This window comes from Kryptolebias marmoratus, linkage group LG7, assembly GCF_001649575.2.
Source record: "Kryptolebias marmoratus isolate JLee-2015 linkage group LG7, ASM164957v2, whole genome shotgun sequence".
Taxonomy (NCBI): domain Eukaryota; kingdom Metazoa; phylum Chordata; class Actinopteri; order Cyprinodontiformes; family Rivulidae; genus Kryptolebias; species Kryptolebias marmoratus.
In genome coordinates, this window is record NC_051436.1 from 14741227 (window position 1) to 14765130 (window position 23904).

Here is a 23904-nt window from a genome sequence, read left to right on the forward strand (position 1 = left end):
GCTGAAGATGTTGAGGTTCTCCTTGGGAGGGACAAGGATGGACAGGATTAGGAATGAGGTCATCAGAGGTAGAGCACAGGTTGAAGGACTGGGAGATAAAGTTAGAGAGGCCAGACTGAGATGGTTTGGACATGTCCAGAGGAGGGACAGTGGGTATATTGGTAGAAGGAGGTTAGAGACAAAGAGGAGATATATGGACGCAGTTAGAGAGGACGTGGAGGTAGCTGGAGTGAGGACAGAGGACACAGAAGACAGAGTTAGATGGAGGAGGAGGAGTCGCAGTGGTGACCCCTGAAAAGGAAACAGCTGAATGAAAAATAAGAAGATTTAATAACCACTGTCTCATCTGAAACTTTACTTTTTTTGAAAAGCACTCATCATGGTGCTTTTTTGTCAGTTCATGAATCTGTGATCTGATTTCTGGTTTTATTTTAGTTCTCAGCTCACTCCTCTGCAGATATACTGAAGGTGAGAGATTGCTTTTTTCTTTAACATTTTTCTCAGTTTACGTTGTCTTTATAATTTATTGAATATTTGAAATATCACTTTTCACTTTGAATTACATTTTTGTGTTTATATTTCATCCATAGTGTCAAAGCAAAATTATTTATGGTCTAACTTTGTCACCAGGTCAACTGTGTACATCCTTAAAATTAAGTGTGCATGTACAAAATATTCAGTGTAAAGACTAAACTGTTTTTTCTTCTTTTTAGTTATTCTACTGCCACAGTACATTATATTACCTGTTGAACATATCATTTTATAAACTGTCTGACACTATATGTAGCGTGAATAATAAATGTTCTACTGCACTGAACACCATCAGACTCCAGAAAGATTTACATTCCTCATTTTTTTAGGATTACCTATTTGGCAATTCCTTTAGAGCTCATGCTCTCTAGGTTTTAAATGCAGGAAGTTAAACAGACATATATATTCAAATAATTACACCTTTGCATTGCTAACTAATGAATAAAAATACTCCACCACAGAATAATTTAGAGTCTAAAATTAATATTTTTACAACAATTAGTATGAGTATCATTTTTACATTTTATAGATGTTTATATAGTGATTTCTGATGCATTTCTGAATTAGTGGATGTTTATTTATTCATTCGTTTTACCTCTAACCTGTACAGCAGATAAACTCAGAGCGACACTAACAGCAGAGGAAACCATCATACCAGCAGGGGGCAGTGTAACACTGAGCTGCTCGGTGGAAGCGTCTGCAGGCTGGAAATTTGACTGGTTCAGACGGGGGTTAGTCTATTCTGTGTCTCAGATCATAAAGGACAATGATCTGAATGGAGTCCTCAGAGTCACAGAGGGAGGTCTGTACAGCTGCAGAGGAAGAAGAGGAGATCCAGTTTTCCACACAGAAACCAGCATCAAAATTACCATTGAGAAAACTGGTGAGTTATTTAATAACCAAGCAAACTCCAAATGTTGTGTTTGGTTATCAGGAGTGCTAACAACAACAACAGTTTATAAGGGGACAAAGAAAGAACATTTTTGCACAATAAAGCCCAAAGCATAATTAAAAGCTTAAACCTCCTAGTCATGATGTCTTTAACCTAAAACTGGGCGACCCAACCTAAAACAAATGCAGTAATATTTTGGGCTTTATCACAATAAACAAACTTGCAACTCTGAACAAAATAAAAAATTCTCTAAACCAATCTCTTTCTCAATATCCTTAATATCTCACTGTGCAAAAAGAAGGATACACCCTGGAATAACTTTGGGAATCCTAACTTATCTAAAACAGGGAAGCTTTAGTTTTATTTATTGTGAAAAAACAGTGGTTATGTGTTTATTTAATCTATCTATCTATCTATCTATCTATCTATCTATCTATCTATCTATCTATCTATCTATCTATCTATCTATCTATCTATCTCCAGTAAAACTTGCAACATTTTCTTGTATTTCTGCTTTCTATTAAACTCCTAATTGAATGTTGTTTATGCAAACAGTTTCCATCAAACCCTCTATGATCCTTCGACCCAACTGGCCTCTGATTTACAGCAGTGAGACAGTCACTCTCAGATGTCAGATCCTGGGAGGAGGAGGACCTCGGTGGCTGTATGAATGGTCACCAAATACATTTAAAAAAGCTGCAACATCCAGTGAATACAGGATCATCAGAGCTCCTGGGTCAGACAGTGGAGAACACAGCTGTCGGGGCAGAAGTGGTTATCTTTTAACAAACTGGAGTAATGTCATCAAACTGACAGTGTCACGTGAGTAGGATTACATTTCATTCAAGCTGAAAATGTCACATATTATGTACTTTCATGTGCAAATTTTAAATAAGCTAACGGTAAGCATTTTTTTTTAATTTTCAGAAAATGTATTAGCAAAAACAGAATAGAAAGAAAAAACACCGTTCTAAGAGCTATTTGAGTTATTTATGTATTGTGAGCCTCTACAAAGTGCACAAACCACTAAAGAGTGTAGTTTCTATTATTTCAGTTATTCTGAGAGAATTTTTTTAAGCAGGGTTCTTGGTTTTTGTTTGGTGATTAAAGCAAAGTGACTCTGAATGTTGCAGCTGAATTTTGCTGTAAACTCTACAGCAGATGAACCCAGAGCCTCAGTGAGAGCAGATAAAACAATCATACCAGCAGGAGGCAGAATAACACTGAGCTGCTCTGTGGACACATCTGATGGTTGGAGCTTTGACTGGTTCAGACGGGAGTCCAAATCTTCTCAGTATGTAAAATACAATAACCCAGACAGTGTCTCAGAAGGAGGTCTGTACAGCTGCAGAGGAGGAAGAGGAGATCCAGGTTTCTACACACAAAACAGCACTGAAGTCACCATTGAAGAAACTTGTGAGTTTACTTTTGTCAAGATGTAAAAAAAACCAAAAGCTGTTCTTTTTTATCCGTTGTGAGAACAGCAAAATACAAATTGCAAACAAACAAACTAAGGAAGGAAAGCAAAGTATAATGATAATGATAAGTCTTTAAACTGAACTAAAGTCTCTGTTCATGATTATAACAGATTCAAGAGAACATTACTGTATTTTAATTATAGATTTTAGAAAATATTCAATTCTCTACTTGTTCCTTTTATGCTGCACATGTAGAAATTATTTAGCAAAACTGTATTTTTGTTGTGGCATTGCTTTTTCTTCTCAAAATGTATTTAATTGTATTTTTGAATTGTAATGTAATGTGTGATTGTGAGTAATAATCATTTTGTGAGAGTTAACTTTAACACCATTCGGCTGCACTTATCAAGTCCGGATGACTTACCGATGTCCTTGCTGTATATCCTGGTGAGGTGGTTCAGTGAGTCGATGTCTTGCTCACTTTTGGCATACAGCTTGATGTCACCCATGAAAAGGAGGTGACTGATGAACTGGTATCCATAGCCACTCTTTGCAATCATCTGGCTAAAAAGGTTCAGGTCCATCCAGAACAGGAGTGGGGACAGAGCATCACCTTGGTATACGCCACATTTGATGCTGACTTGTGTAATTGGCTTTGAATTAGAGTTGTCTCCCACATTCCCATTGAGTTCTCATTGAAACCTTTAGTGTCCTGTTGACGTTATACAGTTTCAAGCACTCCAGTATCCAAGTGTGGGGCATTGAGTCGTAGGCTTTCCTGTTGTCAATCCAGGCAGTGAACAGGTTTGTGTGTCCGGTCTTACAGTCTTGAGCTACAGTTCTGTCCACTAGTAGCTGGTGCTTGGCTCTCCTGGTGTTGGTGCCAATTCCTTTCTGTGCCTCGCTCATGTGCCTATAAATCTTAGCTGCTATGATGCCTGACAGGAGCTTCCATGTTGTACAGAGACAGGTGATTGGCCGGTGGTTGGATGAAATTGACCCATTCTGGGGTCTTTCATGATCATTACTGTCCAGCCTTAGGTCAACCACTCAGGGTGGGTCCCTTCCATCAGTAGCTGGTTCATTTGTCCTGCTAGGCGTTCATGGAGAGAGGCCAGTTTCTTCAGCCAGTAGGTGTGGATCATGTCAGGCCCTGGTGCAGTTCAACTCTTCATTCCTGAGACTCTGTCTTGGATGTCTGCCACTGTGGTAGATACTGGTTCTTGCTCTGGGAGGATGGTGTGTTCAGATCTTACATCCTAAAGCCATGGGGCAATATTATTGTATGATGCCTCCTTCTCCCATTTGCTTCTCCAGTATTGCTCAGTTTCAGCTCTGAGTGGATCTAACTTCTTGTTATTTCCTCTGCCATAAAGAGTACACTTTGGATGGTGCGATGGAGAATACCCTGTTTATTCTCCTGCTTCTTGAGTGTACCTTCTCAGATGAGTAGCCAGAGCTTTGAGGCATTGTTTGGCAGTCTTTAGGTGTTAGGTTAGGTGTATTCCTTGAAAACCAACTTTTTTCCAAGCAAAACAACAACTGATCTTACATTGCAGGCACCAGTTTCTCCGCAATACTGAAATAAAAAGCAGATAAAAAAATGATGATTTTTGATTAAAACCTCTGCATTATCTTGGTGTTTTCCCAGATAAAGATGATGGGATCATCCTGGAGAGCCCCGTCCATCCTGTGACTGAGGGAGATCCTGTTACTCTGAGCTGCAGAACCAAACAACAAAAACTACTTTCCAGTGTGTTTTTCTATCACAACAACACACTTCTCCAGAATGATGGCAGAGAGGAGCTGAAGATCTCTGCAGTGTCAAAGTCAGATGAAGGTTTCTACAGGTGTGAACATTCAGGACAGGAGTCACCACAGAGCTGGATGTCAGTTCAAGGTGAGGAGGATAAAAAAACATTTGATGCTTTTAATTTACTAAATCATTTTGTTCTTTGAGAGGAACAAAGTAAACACTGAGTTTATGTACTGTAGATTAATGTCTGTTCAAACTTGAAGCTGCATTTTTCTTTAAACAGAGAATAATGTCATAAAATCTGCATTAAAACATTTTTATTATTTAGTTAGAACAGCAGCTGTGTCCAGTCCTGTCAGCTCTTTATTTCTTGTGCTGCTGATTGTTGGACCAGTTGTTGGAGTCCTTCTCATTATTCTCCTGATCTTATTGTGGCGCTGCAGACAGTCCAAAGGTGAGACGTTTTTCTGCTGATTCTGGATCAGATTGTTGATTTAATTCTTCAAAAACTCTGAAGCATCTTGATATATGAAGCAAACCAGCAGCAGGATGATTTGAACAATGAAATAATGTAACAATAAATATGTTTTTCACAGATTTATTCTGCATCAGGTCAGTGAATCACATTTTTTCTTTGTTAATCACTGACATTAATTATCAGTGGTGTTTTAAATTAACTTTACTGTTTTTATTATATTTTAGACCAAAACAATCAGAGAGCAGCAGTCAGAGCTCCACCACAAATCATGGAGTCAACCAGACTGAAAGTCATGTTTACAGCTCTGTGCTCCACGGTTTGTCACTAATTAAACATCATCATTATGAATTACTTTGACTTTTTATGAACTCCCTGGACTGGGTGGTTGGGAGAAGTGTGTACTATTTACTCCAAAAAGCCTGGAATGAAAAGGGTTTTTAAAATATACATGAGAGAAAACGATCAAGTAAGCAAGAAGCTTTATCCAAAGGCTATGCTCCTGAGGGGGTTGTAACAGGCATCATATCAAAATAGCATTAATTTAATCAAAAGAACTAACAGATACAGAAAAAAATAACTGACTTTTTTCACTGTGTGTAGGTGATGTTTCTCTCTATGAGTCAATTAAACCTCATAAAGCTGCTGGAAATGGTGACGTATCTTTTAAAGCAGTTCAAGATGCAACCAACAGTGATTTCAGGAGACTGATTACAGGCTGCTGATGTAAAATTCTGACATATTTCAGATGCTGATGGATCCAGAAATGTCAAATATTCACTCAGCGAACTTAGACACCTTCAAAAGAAGAGTAAGTAATTCAAACATAATGGTACACATTTTGTATACAAAAAGAAGAAAGTAGCTCTTCACGTGAAGTTTTACTTTTTTTTCTTTATGTTCGTACATAAACTTTTATATTCCTTTTTTAATGTTGTGTTTTAAAAAAGTCTGTGTTTGTTGCATCTTGTTGCCATGATTTACCCCTTGTTGCTGAAATGCTGATATTCTTTTTTGTTGAATTCTGTGATGATCTCAACAGAAGGGGCTCATGAACCAGAGGAAGATCATGTTTACTGTAATGTGGAGAAACTGACAGCAGGTAGAGTCAGTTCCAACAGGCAGCCTTTTATTGATATGTGACCTCATGTCCTTAGAAGTCAACATGAAGTTCATTATCCCTGTAATTCCTGCATCACAGTTTGGGACAGTTACATGATGTTTGTATTCATCTGAAGTTGTTTGTGTCTAATATTTTGTCTTTGAGAATTTATGGGAAATAACTTGATTAATTTCTTTAATAATTGTCTGTATTTTGCATGTTTTATGTAGACACTGACAGTTTGCAGTAACTTTTTCAATCACAATAGAAACCATGATCCTGTTACATTTTTGTACAAGTCTAGTCGGTTACTGATGTTATCAATTTAATAGCGACCAAACCGACAAATGTTTGACATCAATTATCTCATCTTTCACAGAAAAAAAGGAGTTCCGCAGCAACATTTGCAACAGTTTACTCTGAAGTCAGATCAAGAAAAGCTCTGGATAACAATGCTGCCATGTAGCTGCAGTCTTATTCTGCAACTTATTACAGGAGACAAAACTCATAAAAACACGCTTACATCTAGGAGAACATTGCATTCTTTTTTTAAAAAGTTTATAAAGAACTGTATTAGTAAATCATGAAGAAACTATTCATAAAGCCACTGGTTGCACCCCTGGAATCCCAATAACACACATATTTAAAAGTGTTTATATATATATATATTATATTTGTGTAGACTGTAGACAATATTGTGTAGAATATTAAGCAAAACCCTTTCGTGTTAAACCTGTCTTTAGACACTTACTAATATTAGTTACATTTGAATATGCGCTGTTACAAAATGTAACAAATGATAAAAATGAAAATGTTTTGTGACTGAGCGGTAGTCCTTTTTGTATTTGGTAAGTTAATTAGTTGTGGTGGCCATCTTGAATCAGATTCACTGAAGAAGTTAAACAGTTGTAAATATAAATTTGATTATTACTTTCTGAGACTTCTATTAACCCCCCCCACACACACACACACACACACACCTCCTTGTTAACCTCCCACTGTAGGACCGAAAGTAGTTTACTGGGTTACTTTCACACACACACACACACACACACACACTCACTCACACACACACACACACACACACACCTACATATAAGGCCAATCTTTGCTCACCTGCTTTTCATGGCAGCAAGTTTTTTATGATCAACAGTTGCATCTGTACCATTTTAATATCAACACAGATTTAGCCATCTACCATTCTGTTCACACCTTGGAGTTTTAAAACTGTTATTTTAATTATTATTTACTTGTATTGTTTTTTCTTGCTTGTCACTTTTGTGAAAAATGTAATAAATAATAAATAATAAATAAATAATAAATGATTACTTTAAGACAATTAATCAAATCGAAACCTGATGTTTATTATATTGTTGCAGGTATATATATATATATATATATATATATATATATATATATATACTTCTCATATTACTGTTGACAGATCCACTTAGGGGGGTGAGGGCAGAAAATGGCATTACCCTACAGAACAAGTAGAGGTTTCTGCAGAACATAAAGCGGCGAGTCGTTGGGAGGGGTTTTATTACCAACACAAGATTGGCCTAAAGAATGAAAAGGGGCTGAGTGAGTGGGCTGAACTGGGAGATTTTATAATACAAAAGAATTCAAGACCCAGTATCAAAAACCACATTACATCTCCACCTGCTTGAGCTGCAGGAATTAGTTCAGAGATGCTGGTCCAGACTTCTGGGGCAGGTATGAGTCTGAAGGGACTTTTATTTTGAAACTATTGTACAGCCATGTTTGAGCCTTGGATAAACATGATATATAACAGAATATGCAAAGCCAAAGTTAGTTTTATGAATTTCTGTGTGTATTTCTGTGTAATTCTGAAATTTAAATAGCCTTGTTATATATAGTTTGTATTTAGTTTGTGTAAATCAGGGGAAACAGCATAAAAGAGGGTGCATAGAAAAAAATCCTTGCTGTGTGTTTGGGGACTCTATGAAGCAGATATCTACAGAAAACCATAACGAAGTAGAGGAATTAGATTTTGAAGATCTGAAGTTGGACCTTCAAAACTTTTGTTTTTAACTAATAACAGCCTTCCTTCATTAAATGGAAGCAGGAAGTTTCTGACAAACAAGAATCAGTTTGAATAAAGTGGATAAATGATAAATATGACTCAGTGTCACAAGTTGTGTGTTCTGTTGGCCTGTTGGTGTTTACCTAACCTAGGCCAGATGATGTTTGTTTGTTTTGCTCTAATACATTACACTTAACAAGATAAATGTGCTTGCCTCTTTTCTTTCACTGTGACTTTCTATTTCTGGACAGAAAGTATCAAAGTGTTCTCTGTAAAAAAAACCACAGCAGTGGTTAAAGAGAGAGAATTTAAACTTAGTTCCTGTTTCCACTCAGTTCCGGGTTTGTCTTAAGACTCTTCAGTTACATTTTGTCTCCTGAAAAAAATACAAATTATTTACACAAATAAGGAGGAAGTCAGGATGGAGAACTCTTCACTTTGTCCACTGCTATTATTGTGTAAGTGCATCATTTTCTCTGTTTTGACAAAGGAAACCATTTAAAATAAAAACTAAATGTTAAATATTTGTTCACAGTAACATTATCTTCTTATTTTATCTGTAGGTCAAACTGGTTATTGTTAAATTTATGCAACTTTGTTTCAAGTTCTGTTTTCTGGTACTTTCTGATCAACTTCAAATACTGGATTTTATCTTCATGGTACCTGTGAAAACATTTCTACACCACAGTCTGCTGTTTAAAACTAAAAAATATTTAATCAGAACACTGTCAGTGGAAATGTACTGAATATATTCTGTTAGCAAAATGTAAAATGTGATACGATACAAAGACTGCAAATGACTACTTACAAGAAAAAAAATGAACATTTTTTTCAGTAAATGTAAGTGTGAGTTTTGTGTAGCTGTGCAGGAAGTTAAATATTCTGTGGTCAGATTTAATGCTGTAGTCTGAGTTCTGTGAAGGAAATGCAGTAAAACTGATACCATCCAAAAACATCTGATCTTGTGGTGAAAGAAATTTTTTATTGGTGTATTAAACAGAACAGATATAGAAAAACACTTTGCTGTTATAATTTAACATTTTTAGGTTCAATAATGTCTGAAGTGGTTTTTTTTTATTTTAGTGCTGAAAACGCTCCTCTCCTGTGTACAAACTCAAGGTAACTTCAGTTTTAATCAACATTTTATTGATTTATTCATTAATCATTATTGTTTTATTGATGAATCTTCGCTGTGTTTCTGTAAATCACATAAGCTGCAGATGTAGATGTTCTAGATGCAGAGCTGACTGTCAGCCCCAACTGGAGAACATTTTTATTGGAGAATTTGTTACCTTATTTGTGACATGAATGAAGGAGAATAAACTGACGGGGCCTATCTGCTCTACAAAGATGGCCAAAATGTTCTTTACAACTCACATACAAGCTTCACATTTGAAGCTTTATATACATATCACACTGGTGTATATCAGTGCTGTGGTCAGAGGAGGGATTATCATGTTGAAAAGTGCAGTAATAACCTTTTCAGGCAAATTCCTAATGATTTATCAACATGACTAAGTTGACTATGAAACACAGCAGTTATGAGTCTTACAACATTGATCACTCCTAGTTTAGAGTGATCTGATCATGTTCTCTCAGTTTTGTCTTTGTTTATAGAGTTGGTTGTTGTTGATGCATTTGTCTGTCGCCACAGATAAGAAGATATATATAAGAAGATAAATTTAATGAATTACATACATATTCGCAGGGACGTGCACAGATAGACACTAGGTGGTGCTAGAAGCACCTGCACTTTTCCCTCTGAACCCAAAAAGTGCCTTAATGAGGATTTTTTTTTTTTTTTAACAGTGTAGCTTTAGTGTGTGGCCCATGGTAGCATTTCTGGATTTAAAAACTTTTATTACCAGTGCAGCTCACTTTTATACTTTTGCACGACAACAGAATTATATATTTTAATAAAAACTAAACTTATAAAACTGGTTGTGACCATTAACTTAATATTTTGTTGCACAACCTTTTGAGGCATTTACTGAAATCAAGCGATTTCTTGTCTCACCTTTTTTATGATGTGGTGTCCTCCTCAGTCGTCTTCCATTAAGTCCACTTTGACTCAAACAGTTACTGATGGTGTGGTCTGACTCTGATGACCCTTGACCTTAGAGTTTATCTCTGATCTCTTTGGAAGTTGTTCTTGGCTCTTTGGTTACCATTAGTAAGATCTGCCTCCTTAATTTGTCATCAGTTTTCCTCTTGTGTCCACGTCCACGGAGGTTGTCTCCAGTCCTGTGGACCTTAGACTTCTGAATAATCTGAGCAGCTGTAGTCAGAGGAACATCCAGCGACGGTCTTATAGTCTTTAACTTTAACAGTTCAATCATTCTCATTATTCTCCTGATCTTATTGTGGTGCCACAGACAGTCCAAAGGTGAGAGCTTTTCAACACTGAATCAAATTGTTATTCCTTTTTTTAATCAATAAATGAATGTATTTTGATATTATGACACAAACTATCAGTAGAATTATTGAACAATGAAATAACGAAACAGCAAATGTCTTTTTCCACAGATTTATGGTGTATCAGGTTAATATATTACATTTTCATTTCTTTTATTCACTAACATAAATTCATCTTTTTGTAATAAATTTACTACATTTATTGTGTCTCAGATTAAGTCAGTCAGAGAGCAGCAGTCAGAGCTCCACCACAAATCATGGAGTCAACCAGACTGATGGTCATGAATACAGCTCTGCTCTTCAGGGTCAGAACTGAAACTAATTTAGTCTTCATTAATCCAGATTATTTTCTTAGCTCTTAATTTCTTAGTGTCTTGACTGAGTGTGTTGTTTTTTAAAAATAACCAATAGCCCAAAACACTCAGAGAAGAACTTTTTATACAAAACAAAGCATTTTTCCTAACACTTTCAGATATACTTCGGTTTATTGTTACACACAACTGGAAGGAAATTTTTGTGAGTTTTTTTCTAATAAATAAATAAGCAGTAAGATTGATGACAACAGATAAACAAGAGCAATGACTGACAATAAAATGATTCAAAAATGTTAGATTTCTTTTGTTTATGTACAATAACAAAACTTTTTTTTTATGGACAGATAGCAACGGTTCTTTTTATGAGTCAGTTAGGTTTTTCGAAACTTATGGAAATGAAGCAGTTGATTTATGGAGTCTGATAATAAATAACTGATATAAAATTTTGAACTATTTCAGCTTCAGATGAATCCACAGATGTTATATACTCTGTCATTGACCTGAAAAACTTTGGACAGAACAGTGCAGGTACGACCAGCTCCTCTGGACAGGACATTAAAGTCTTGTTAGTTAAGTACATCTTTTATAAGGAGACAAAAGTTTCTCAATAATCTTCTCTCCTTTCACAGAAAATTGGATTCCTGCCACAACAGAAGCAACACTTTATTCTGAAATGAGACCAGGAGCAGATGCTGCCGTGTAGCTGCATGCTGTGGGGGTTCATTCCCTGCACCAAGGAGGTTATGGTTTCAGTAGAATTGGTTGGTTTGTTTGTCCGTCCTTCTGATGAACAGATGAACAGATTTTGATAAAATTTCCAAAAAATGTTGTGGTTGTCACAATAAAACAAGTGATTTAATTTTCGTGGTGATGATTATGATCCTACAAGATCCTACAGGAGTTCAATAGCATCAGTGACCCTAATGTCTTAGTGGAGGTTTGTGCTCTCTGAGTGCTTTTAGTTCTGCTATTTATTACAGGAGTGACTTTTAATGACACCCCTACATCTTGGATATGTATTTTTGTTATTAAAACTCTGTCTTAACAAACCAATGAGAAACTGGATAAAATAGCTGCAACTTCTTTTTCTTTCGACTGTTCCTTTTTCAGGAGTGACCACAGAGAGTCATCCTCCTCCATCTAACTCTGTCTTCTGTGTCCTCTGTCCTCACTCCAACTCCCTCCATGTCCTCTCTAACTGCATCCATATATCTCCTCTTTGTCTCTAACATCATTCTACCAATATACCCACTGTCCCTCCTCTGGACATGTCCAAACCATCTCTGACTTTATCTCCCAGTCCTTCAACCTGTGCTCTACCTCTGATGACCTCATTCCTAATCCTGTCCATCCTTGTCCCTCCCAAGGAGAACCTCAACATCTTTAGCTCTGCCACTTCCAGTTCTGTCTCCTGTCTTTTTGTCCGTCCCGCTGTCTCCAACCCAGACAACATGGCTGCTCTCACCACTGTCTGTAAACCTTTCCTTTGACCTTTGCTGCCACCCTTTTGTCACAAATCACTCCTGAACCTTTTTTCCATCCACTCCATCCTGCCTGGACTCTCTTTTTTTCACCTCTGCAACTGTGGAAACCGAATACCAGACACGCTCAGAAGATTGTAAATAATATGAAGTAATATTTTGTCTAAAGTCAAACCTTTATCTTTCAGCACAAACATTTTATTTACGACAATTGACTTTCTCTTTCATACCTCATTAATCTCGTGTAAATATGCTTTTATAAAATGCATCAACACATAAAAGTGTGAAATATTTTTCATCTATTCAGTGTGCCAATGTTGTTTAAATCTTTTAGAAAAGCAGTAAGATTCTCTTTGGACGTCATGTGTTGTGAAAATGTTGGCACATCATGAAAACACTTTGTGTGTTTTGTTTAAACTTGGATTATTGATGTAAAAAATTAAATCTATTTTTCTGATTTTTTTAAACGGCAGAACCAGTCTGGTGATTACTCGCACCTGGGTTACATTGATGCTCATCAGCCACAGAGGAGGCCAGTCTTTCAGTGCCTGAGTGCTGACCTATATGGTACTCCAAGCCACTCTTCCTAGAGTTCCCTGTGTTTCTAGAGTCTGTTTAATTGTTTATCTGCTCACAGGTACTCCTCTCTGATCTCTGGGAAGGAAGCTGTTCAGCTAGATTTCCTGCTGTCTCCTGAGTTCTCTTCAGCCACCGTTTAATTTATAGTTTCCTTCCATGACTGTCAATAACGTCTCCTCCGATCCTTCCTCTGGCTGTGAGTCCTGTCCGTCCTCATACTGTCCTCATCAGTCGGCCTTCTCTGGACACCTGCAAGATCAGACTACTCCATTGAATACCTCTGGACAATACCTTGGACCCAAGCCCCTCAACTCTACTCAACTCTACTCACCTCTCCCTAGCGGACCAAGTCCTTCCACCATTGGATATAAGTTGTTCTTCCCCAAATCACTCAAGTTACCCTGTTTCTCACAATCTCCACTTCTGTTTCAGTCATTCAGTCTCTCCTCTCCCTACCCCATTTATCCAGGACAAGAATCACTTCAATTTACCCTTTGTTCAATAAAACTTTATTTGTGATTTTTTTTTTACCCTGTTTCTTGAGATTCTCTGCATGTGGGTCAAACGCCTTACTAAAACCATGACACTCAGAGCTACAGAGCAACCAGGAACAAACATGATCTCTGAAAGCTCCATTCTACAACACAGAAAGCCGAGGCAAGGAGGAGCTGCCAACATTTAACTGTAGGGTGTGATGTGTTTGAGCACTTTTGGTGTTCTAGTCGATACATGTGCAGAGATGTGTAACAGACTGCATTACACAGAGGAAAGTGTTCTTGACACGGTCAGATCAACTACTTTTACATCCTATGCGGTTTTGGTTTGTGTTCTTAGTTACATACCTTATTAATTTTCTGGGGTTGACAACATGCAGACAGATGGATCATAGAAACATCATTTCTATGATCCATATATCCGATCACCTGATTTGTCAAAAAGTCACTAGAATGATTTAACCATACCTCTTTTGCTGATCTGCTGATGTATGTAAATAAAATCTATCTATGCATATGTCTGCTTATCCACTCTTATGGAGTTAGAAGTTCCAACTAGTTCAAAGAATCTGTTATTACAATGACAGCAGGAAGCTAAAATCCTGAGCTAACTGAACTACTAATGTTAAATGCTAATGTTTTGTGAGCCCTGCTATCACTTTCATTGAACAGTGTAAATGTTTGTTTTCTCTCCAACATAGGCATTTATTATAACACTAATGAACATGGTCTAAAACACAAGATTCAAGGTTTAAAATAAAACTCTTTATTTGCTGTACACACTGCACCAATCTACCCAATGATAAAACATGATGAGCCAGGAGCTCTGTTACAGTCGGTCTGTTTGTGGGTGGTCCATTGAAACAACGTGGATCCTGGAGATTTGGAGTTTAGAACGCACCATACAGTTTCATACATAAATGCACATTTTATTAGACTTATTAGGTGGAATCATTAGTACCACAGAAAACAAGAATATGTTGAAGTGCTCACTTCCCTGGTATGAGACAGGTTTTAATGTAAACATCCAGGGGGGTTATTTATTCTTCAAAACGTCTCTGATTATAGCTGGTGTAAGATGTTTCCATCCAGTCATCATGGGCATGAAAGGTCTTTTATTGATTTATTTGAACCATTCTTTTTCCTGAGGTGGGATGGTTGTTAAAAACAAGTTTGGATTTAGAGTAAATTTTCTCTAAATAACACTTCCCCATACAATTCATCAATTCATTTTCTTTTACCCTCTTTCTCCTTTCAGGGTCATGGTGCCTATCTCCAGCAGTTAGTGTGTAAGGGGCGGGGTACAGAGCCACATAGAGACAAAGCAGACAACCAAACATTCACGCTCTCACTCACACCAAGGGACAATTTAGAGTTACGAGTGAACATAACATGCATGTTTTTGGTCAGTGAGAGGAAACCGGAGTATCTCGAGAAAACCCAGATGTGCACGGGGAAATCATGTAAACTGCGACCTTCATGCTCAACTGTGCTGCCGTAGCACGTTCCCCATTTTAATATAGGGTTAAATGTCCCTTAGCACAGGCTTGTATCCATAAACAAGCTTCTGGTTGAATTCTGGCTGCTCTTTGACCGCTCTTCTTGGTAAAAATGGTAATGTTCATTTAAATTGGTTGGTTTCCTGGCATGACCCCAGCTTTTAAACACAGTCCTCAAAGTCTCAGTCAGGTAGAGATCAGGAAACCTAATGTTAGCCTGTTTTATCCAATCAGAAACCAGTTCTGATGCGTGTTTTGAATCACTGTCCTGTTCTGGTTCGTACGAGTGCTTCAAGTCCTTGAAAATGCCTGAAAGTGTAACTGAACTTGTTTCATCACACACCACTGTCCACACTTGCTGACTTAAGCCCTATTCTCACTGGATTAGTTCTACCTAGGGACCACATGCTATTTGTAATAATTACAGAGATTGTCTGTGTTGTTAATCCCCTGCGAATCGGCCATGTCAGTAATTTGTAAAGTAAAACTTCCCCCACAAATTACCTACTATATTTTGCTGAACTCCGAGGTGCTGTGATATTTACTAATCCAATGTGAATATAGGCATCTCTGTGATTTGGACAGAAATGGGCAGGATCCAATACGTAATTAGGTACTTTTTATTTCCTGGGTGCATTTTTATTTGCTTTTGGCAGTGGAGGCTGCATTGGAGTACATAGATAATCTTTTGTGTCCCGGGTCACCAAAACCCTATCAACCTGAAATGGTCGCCATAAAAAAGAACAAGCTAGAGAGAAGCAGCAAAATCACATGCAGATGGTGTCTCACATCATGCATTGCTCTGTGTGGTAAGAATATTTTCCTTGTTTGTAGCCTAAGATACAGCTGGCTGTAACACAGCACCGAGCTGTAAGCGGATGTTAGACAATACGCAGCGTGTTAACATCATATCCAAAAGATGTCCGTAAGTTTCAGCAAAATCTCAGGCTTCGGTTAAACTGTGTGAATGCGCCACATGAAAAGCAGACATTGGGGAGTAATTTATTTATTACATGTGGTCCCCAGGTAATGCTTATCCCGTACGAAGAGGGCTTTAGTCTCACTAAAGGATGTAAAAAGCCACTGACACCTTGTGAGTTCAGGCTGTGCTCAAGTTAATATTAATTACAAAAATTAACTCTGTCTGGTATTAATAAGAGTAATTGCTATAATTTGTAACAAATCAAACTGAATCATGAAATCAGATTCACAGACAAAATAGTTGACTCATCAGAATATTTATAATATAAAGGATTCGAGTCAGACTCAGTTGTCATAAGCATTGTGAGCTGTTGGCAGCATCTTTACTGCGTCACAAACCGAGGAATACACTGACATCTGTCATGGAGCCACATCTGAGAGCACCTTACCAAACCTTCATATTGATATCAGTATCATATGACGGTAATAAGAAAGTGCTGTACGAATGTGGGAATAATTTACATTTAGGCGTTTTGTTTAACTTGGATCAGAGTAAAATCTGCTTTACTGTAATTAGGTACTTTCCGGTATTTAAATTTTAAATGTGTGACTGTAGAACAACATCCAGAAATGGGACAGAGAAATGACTTTGGACACTGGTAGCTGTTTGGACTTAAAATGGTCCAACCCAGATCAAATCAAAACAAATCCAGATTTAAATGAGTGAAAACAAAGCATGTTCTACTACATAATTGTGCAGGAAAGGAAAATCTTCAGAATTCACCTTGAAAGTGCTTAAATTCAAATTTAGGAAAATGTGAAAAACCTGACCAGATGGAACACCTAAATGTGTCCAAGTTTCAACCGTTGGTGGTTCCTGGTTGTTCCAGATCATCTGAACAAATCACATTTCATCTGAGGGGGGCAGTTTGGGTTTCTGTACAGTTGTTTCAACTGATGATCTTGGAAGCTCAAGTTTTTTAGAAATGACACCAAAAGACTTTCCTATATGGCATTAATCTACAGTTCTCCTCCTTAGATCTTCACTGAGTTCCTTAAACTGTCCCATTGTTCTAAATATTGGTCAAACAAATGCAGTCAATCATGATCACTAACAGGAAGTTAACAGGCCTTGGCCTTGTCAAGACCTTCTAGAACCTTCAGTACCACTTATTAACAGATGTAGGGGATTTTATGAATATATTTGTTTGTTTATTTAAGTTTATTTCTGTTGTGTAATTATTCCAAAACAAGGAACAATTCAAGTAAAATCATTAAAAAACATCTAAATTATTCTTACATGCATGCCCATGATGAGTTGATGGAAACTTTTAAATGTAATTGCATATTTTGAAAGTATAGAAACTTTCAGGAGGTCATGACCTCTTCAGGAAATGACCTCATTCTATCAGTGGAAACCAGGTTTACTGATGATGACATCAGTTTTCAGGATGAAGGTGCATCTGTCCACAGAGCAAAGAGACTTTTCTTTAGGAAACACAGCAAACAGTCTGACTGAACGGTTCTGATGGAAATTAAACTTCTGCACAAGAAAACATGAACGTTTTTGTTTCACATTAAAGACGTTTATGTCTTAGTACTTAGTTTTGTAAGTTTGTCGTCCTCCTAATGCAACAAACGATGGTAATTTGGTGACGTATGTTTTCCACAGCCAGGATGCTGAGCTGTTAATAGTTTTATGTATCAACTGTAGATAGTTTATTTTCTACAACATGGAAGAGCAGAATGAAAGTGTCCAAATCGTTGTGACTCCATCTGTTGTTTAAGATGTTCTAACATAAATACCCAGAGTAACTGACTGATGGTAACATTCAGGTTTCATTTCACATTTATACATGTGACACATTTGGAGACAAAGTCATAAATTACTGTTTGGTTTTTGATGTTGGATATCTGGTTGTAGAAGCATTTCTCAGGTTTACAGTGAATATCTGGAAATCTGCTGTAAAGCGTTAGTGTTAGAGATGACTTTTGTAAAGGCAGTTCAAGCTGTTTTCATAGTTGGAACACTAATTACTTAAACTGGTTTCACTATTTCACATGGAATTAAATAAAACAGCAATTATCGTTTTGTAAGATGATCTGGATATAAAGTCTTAAAGTCTGCAGAATAACTCGCTCACAGGCTGCCTCCAATCTAATATTATACATGTTTTAATTAATAGCTCCAGAACAACAGGGCTCTACAGCAGGGGTGGCCAACCCTGGTCCTGGAGGGTCACCATCCTGCATGTTTTACTTGTTCCTCTGCTCCAACACACCTGATTTGAATCAATGGATAATTAACATTAACAGGCTTCTGCAGAACATGAAGAGGTGATTTAACCTCTGAATCAGGTGTGTTGGAGCAGAGAAACAAGGAAAACATGCAGGATAGTGGCCCTGAGGACCAGGATTGCCCAGCCCTGCTCTACAGGGTCAACAGTGAACTCTGGAACTCAATCATCTCTTGACTCTGTGAGCTGTGGAGACGAGTTTTTCTCTCCTGCAGCATCTTTTGTCCTGTTTTTCACAGGACCAGTTCTTCCCACAGGCTGGGGTATGAAGTCTCAGAGTACCTGGTTATCAGTCCTCGGTGATCGTTACGAAGCACAGACAGGTCACTGTGCTGGCATGCAGCGGTGACTCTTATATGTGCCAAGATGGCGGAAGCTGCGTCCACACTGCTGGCAGCAGTAAGGTGTGGCCCCGCTGTGGATCCTCTGGTGGGTGTACAGGTTCCCCAGCTCTTTAAAGCGCCGACCACACTGAGGGCACGCATAAGGACTTTCTCCAGTGTGCACCCTTTGGTGTCTTTTGAGTCCGGACAGCACTGAGAAGCCTTTCCCGCACTGTGGGCAGGGGAACGGACTCTGAGCACCGCTGTGGACCAGCCTGTGACTTTTCAAACGAGCCGCGTGGCGAAATCGCTCCCCGCAATCTGGACACACAAAGGGTTTCTCTCCAGTGTGAATGCGCTGGTGCTGCCGAAGGTTGCCAAGGTAGTTAAAATGGCGGCCGCAGTCCCCGCATTCATACCCGCCCTCAATTTTAATCTCCTTTTTCAAAGATCGACCCATGCCGACACCAGAACCTGGTCCCGGGCTGTCCTCACCCATAGCTCTTGTAGAATCAGTACCATCTGCCATGGCGGGTACGGCAGAGGAGGTACCCTGCAGGGCCTTGAGAGCTTGGGTTTCATCAGCGTCTGGGTGTATCAGTTTGATGTGTTCTTCCAGGAACATGGAGCCAGGACAGAAGGTTCCACACAGCGAGCAGATGTAGGTGTGGTTGGAAAACGGCTGCCCTGAAACAACAAAATATTTGGTTAAAAACAAAAAGAGGCTCCTTGATCTCTTCAGTCCCTTCACACAGGATGATTACCAAGCCATCACAGGGCAATGAACAAAAACCTTCACATACATTATAAAAGCCAATCAGTAAAGGTTATCTATCTAAAGAAGCCAGCAGACTGAGTTGAATCTTCACATCGTCTCAGTCTCCCATCCTGAGCAGCACATTGGCGATAGTGAAAAGGAAAAACTCCCTTTAAACAGGAAGAAACCTCCATCAGAACCAGAACCAGGCTCAGGAAAGGCAGCCTTGGTATTTAATAATTTAACAGTCAGCTTGTAAAGTAGCCACCATGCGTACAATGATACGTAGTGTTATGAATGCTGTTTGACTGACAAAATATTGATCAAGAAACTAAAAACATGAAAATAATATTCATTAATATGTGAATGCTAGTGACCATTCAATCTGTCATTTTCCCGTTTATAGTTTCTTCCCTAAGTTTTTTTTTGCAATCAAACTACTTCTGCATACTTTGTGCTAAATGGTTTTTCCAATTTTTTCCAAACTTTTTCTAAAGAGTGGTGCAAGCTGTGTCTGTAATGCGTTCAATGACCAGAAAACTATTGGATTTTTGAGTGTTGACCAGCCATTCATTCTGAGTGCATCTTTTGTTTTTTGTTTTTTAATTAGCATTACATTTAACCTGTCAAGTTTTAACTGAATGTAAAAAATTAATCATTTCCTTTTCAGTTTAGCAGTAATACAGGTGATGAGAGGGATTATCACTGAAACACTTCTTTCTCTTGTCTCGGAGAACTGTCCCTTACCCCCCTCGGACTTGTCTGTGTTGGCCTCCAGGGGGCGCCCTCCCCCTCCTGGGGAGCTCTGCAGCTCAACAGAGAACTCCGAGGACTGAACGTGTGACAGCAGACCCTGGGCCTGCTCCACGTCAACCCCGTCCCCCGTGGACAGCTCATCTTCATCTCCGTCATCCTCGGTCTCGCAGGTCTGAGTGTTTTCACCTTCGGCCTCCTTTAAAACTGGTGCTGAAGGGAAGAAAAACACACAGAGAACATCTGAGTTATAGTTTCTACAGAACTGTGTAAAATGTGGTTCTCTGAATTAAGTGGGCACAGCGGCGCAGTGATTAGAGATGTTGCCTCCCAGGAAGAAGGTTACAGGATCGCTTCCCGACCTGGGGTCTTTCTGGGTGGAGTTTACATGTTCTTCCTGTGTGCACGTGGGTTTACTCCTCCCACAGACCACAAATATGCATGTTAGGTTAATTAGTAACTCTACATTGTCCCTAGGTGTAAGTGAGAGCATGAATGGTTGTCTCTATGTGTTCCTGTGATGGACTGGAGACCTGTCCAATGTGTCCCCCGCCTCTCGCACAATAATGGCTGGAGGTAGACACTAGCTCCCCGCAACCCAGAAAGGAAAAGCAGGTAAAGAAAATGAATGGATGGATGAATTAAATGGGAAAGAACATTTACAAAATGAGGGCAGAGATTTCTTTTAACTGTATTGAACAGGACAAACAAAAAACAAGTAAAAAAAGGAAATGCAGGCTATGATATTGAATTTGGTGCCAATAATCAATTAATCCCTCCAGGAAATTATGATGTTGTGATCGCAGCTATTAACGCAAATTCAACTGATCCCCTCAAAATATGTTCTGACTTGCGCTTTCAAGGATCACCACAAATTTGACTAATCATCCTAACATCTTGTCAGGTTTCACCTCCTGGGATCCGAGCCAGCAAGCTGAAAACATGTCTGATGCCAGAAGATAACTTCTGCCATCAAATATTACGGCTAAAATCTGTGCCAGTCACTTGAAAAGCAATTATCTACCTCACGACATGCCCAGAAATATGAGTCGGGTGGGCTATGACCCAGCTAATACTCTGCTTGAAATGAAGTGCAAACTCCACCTTCTCGGCAAGCTGCTCAGTGTGAACGGTGTAGCCGGTGAGCAGCAGCTGAAAAGTTAGGACAACAAACATGACTAACCAGAGCAGAAGCTGCTGTATCCAGATAAGGAGTAAGCGTTGAAAGAAACAAAGTAAGTTTGATGAAAACTTAAGTTGATGGAAAACGGTAGAGAAGCCGATTGATAAACTTATGGAGCTGTCCTTGTTTGAGTGTCTGTGTGAGAGAAATAAATACAAATAAAAACTTGTCTCAATGCAGCAGCAGAGGAAAAAGCAGAGACAAATTAAAGGCCTAGGATTCCTTGTAGGAATGCATGTCGCCCGCTGCCGTTCATACCGAAGTCTTAGTCTGAAATCATCTTATGTTGAGAAATGATGAAGTTGGAGTCATTTTAGTCAAACCTGGAAAATAACATTATGCATGTTCTCATGTAATATTGCAATATCTTGCATAATATATTTAAACTTAGTTTGCGAGTATGAGTATGTTGTGAATGTCTGTCAGCTACTACCACACCAAATTTTAACTTAATATCTTTAAAATTTACAGCATTATCGTCATTAATATTCCTTTGTAGAATGTTGTTTCCTTTCAACAGCTTCTCCAACTCTTGTTCTTCTTCTGAGTGTATTTATAAAACACCCTACAAACAGTTCATAAAGCTAATTTTATGTTTTCTCCGTGCAGTAACAACTTTTTTAAGGAGTGGTGCCGAGCCGTCCTGAAGGAGACAGAGGTTTGTTTGTGATGCGTTCAATGACTGTAAAACGTATTAGATGTTTGAGAGACAAAATCACCAATCTCGACACTCAAAGAAAAAAAAAGAAAGGAAAAAGAAATTCCGACATTGAGATCACTGATTTTCCTGTGGGTCCACCACCTGCAGGAGGGGCCGTATGGATGAGGTGTAGTGTGCTATAGGCAGCAGCCGAAGGTCGGGGGCCATGACACTCTGACCCCAGCTCACCAAAGCTGGCTCTTGGGACATGGAATGTCACCTCTCTGGTGGGGAAGGAGCCTGAACTTGTGTATGAGGTTGAGAGGTATCGACTAAATATAATCAGGCTCTCCTAAACACACAGTTTGGGTTCTGAAACCAATCTTCTTCAGAGGGGCTGGACCTTATTCCATTCTGGAGCTGCTCATAGTGAGAGACACAGGGCTGGTGTGGGGCTACTTATAGCCCCCTGGCTTGGTGCTTGTGAGTTGTGGTCAGTAGTTAACCTGCAACTTCAGGTGGGGGTCCGATTCTTACTTTTATTTGTGCCCATGCTCCAAACTGCAGTTCTGAGTACCCAGCCTTCATGGTGTCCTTAGTTGAGGTGATATGAGTTCATGTTTGACATTGTCAAGCCACAAAGTCAAACTCTAGAAGCATTAACATTTTATAATCATGCATTATAAAACTACAGAATGATACTTTATCTCTACATATTTGCCATTAAAAGAAGAACTAAGAGCCTGGAGAGCGAGGTAAGTGGAGATACTCACATCGGTACAATAAAACATTACAAACTGGTCACACTGAGTTACTGTGTTTTTATTATTGTTGATGTTTTCAGGTTGTTTGCAAATAAGAAATCCATGTGAACTATCTTAAGCACTTTGTTGTCATCCTTCAGTCAGTGGTGGGTTGGTGCCTCCACCTCACAGAGTTGGATTGTGTTTGTTTACCTAGCTCCCCTTGTCCGCCTAGCCTTGTTTAATTGGCCCTGTTTGTTAGTTTGTTGTTGTTTACCTTTCAGCTCAGATGAATAAGCCATCCATTCGTAGTCGTAGATCCGTTTGCTGCCAGAAGGGATCATGCTGAAGAGATCCTCTGGGGTTCCGTCCCCAGGCCCGGAGCCGGCCAGCCCGCTGTCCGACCACAGGCTGAGGGGATGTGGTTCCGGTTCTTCGGGGTCCTGTTTTTCACCGCCACCCAGACTAGCCTGCTCTCCGTCCATTTCAGCAGAACCTTTGGAGTTCTTATCTTTCATCAAGTAGTCACAAATAGCATCTATGTTTTCCTTCTTCACGCCAGGATCCACAGCTTTGGTTCTCCGGGGATCGGTGCTGGGTTTGGATCCGGAGCCGAAGTCGTGTTTCCTGAAGCCAGGCTCCGGTGGTTCCAAGCTGGAGAAAGGGTCTCTCCCGTCCCTCTGAACTTTGTCCAGCCGGGCTTTCAGCACTTCGATCTCCTCGGTTTTCTCGCGCAGCTCCAGCTTCAGGACTCGGATCCGGATGCAGACCATTTTCCGGATTTCAGACAGGGCTGTCTCCAGAACCACGGTGATGTTTCTGCCCAGGTGCTCGGTGATGTCACTGACCGAGCAGAAGAGCTCCTCGTCGGCTTCCAGCTCCAGGAAATCGCCGTCAGCTCGACCCACGGACCCGGGAGACTCCATGAGGGTTCTGTGGAGGTCCGGAGACGGTCCAGTTTCAGCCAGACTTCGGTTCCTTCTGCGACTCATAGATTATCTTCGGGCGGACCCGGGTTTAGACCATTCGGCTAGGCAGCTAGCTAACTGCTACTCGGAGCTAACATTTAGATGATGCTGAAAAACTGGAGGCGGCGATTGTGACGTCACGTCGTTTCAAAATAAAAGCACTTTGTTTTCATACAAATGTCTGTAGTTTGCAGACGGCCAGATATCCATGTTTGGCTTTGTGTTTATAAATACTTTTGTAAATACTTCCATTTTATATGTGTTAAAAACAAAGTAAAACAGAAACTGGCCGTAAATATCTAAAATAAGATCATTC

The 23904-nt window shown here is 39.2% G+C and overlaps 2 protein-coding genes and 1 long non-coding RNA gene across 3 annotated transcripts in view; 2 read left to right on the top strand and 1 right to left on the bottom strand.

Moving 5' to 3' along the window:
• LOC112450876 (Down syndrome cell adhesion molecule homolog) overlaps positions 1 to 7462 on the top strand; it is an 8598-nt gene extending 1136 nt beyond the window's left edge. The window contains exons 2-13 of the mRNA XM_025008258.2: positions 436 to 468; positions 1142 to 1414; positions 1979 to 2245; positions 2582 to 2839; positions 4493 to 4741; positions 4926 to 5051; positions 5194 to 5209; positions 5300 to 5391; positions 5676 to 5726; positions 5821 to 5883; positions 6115 to 6174; positions 6554 to 7462. Of these exons, the coding sequence (XP_024864026.2) occupies positions 436 to 468; positions 1142 to 1414; positions 1979 to 2245; positions 2582 to 2839; positions 4493 to 4741; positions 4926 to 5051; positions 5194 to 5209; positions 5300 to 5391; positions 5676 to 5726; positions 5821 to 5883; positions 6115 to 6174; positions 6554 to 6597 (1532 nt within the window). The 3' untranslated portion in view covers positions 6598 to 7462. The remainder of the gene's footprint in view (positions 1 to 435; positions 469 to 1141; positions 1415 to 1978; positions 2246 to 2581; positions 2840 to 4492; positions 4742 to 4925; positions 5052 to 5193; positions 5210 to 5299; positions 5392 to 5675; positions 5727 to 5820; positions 5884 to 6114; positions 6175 to 6553) is intronic.
• Positions 7463 to 8545: 1083 nt separating this feature from the next.
• Positions 8546 to 14230, top strand: LOC119617221. The gene is made up of 6 exons (XR_005233443.1): positions 8546 to 8679; positions 9305 to 9340; positions 11410 to 11478; positions 11580 to 11711; positions 12905 to 12998; positions 13069 to 14230. It is a non-coding gene; the product is annotated as an uncharacterized LOC119617221 (long non-coding RNA).
• A 17-nt stretch (positions 14231 to 14247) lies between these two features.
• Positions 14248 to 23713, bottom strand: znf16l (zinc finger protein 16 like). Its single transcript, XM_017427020.3, has 3 exons — positions 22898 to 23713; positions 20049 to 20267; positions 14248 to 19231 (listed from the first exon to the last, which is right to left on the bottom strand). The coding sequence occupies exons 1-3, from the start codon at positions 23610 to 23612 to the stop codon at positions 18546 to 18548; spliced, it is 1620 nt and encodes a 539-aa protein (XP_017282509.1). The 5' UTR covers positions 23613 to 23713; the 3' UTR covers positions 14248 to 18545.
• Between the last annotated feature and the right edge of the window lie 191 nt (positions 23714 to 23904).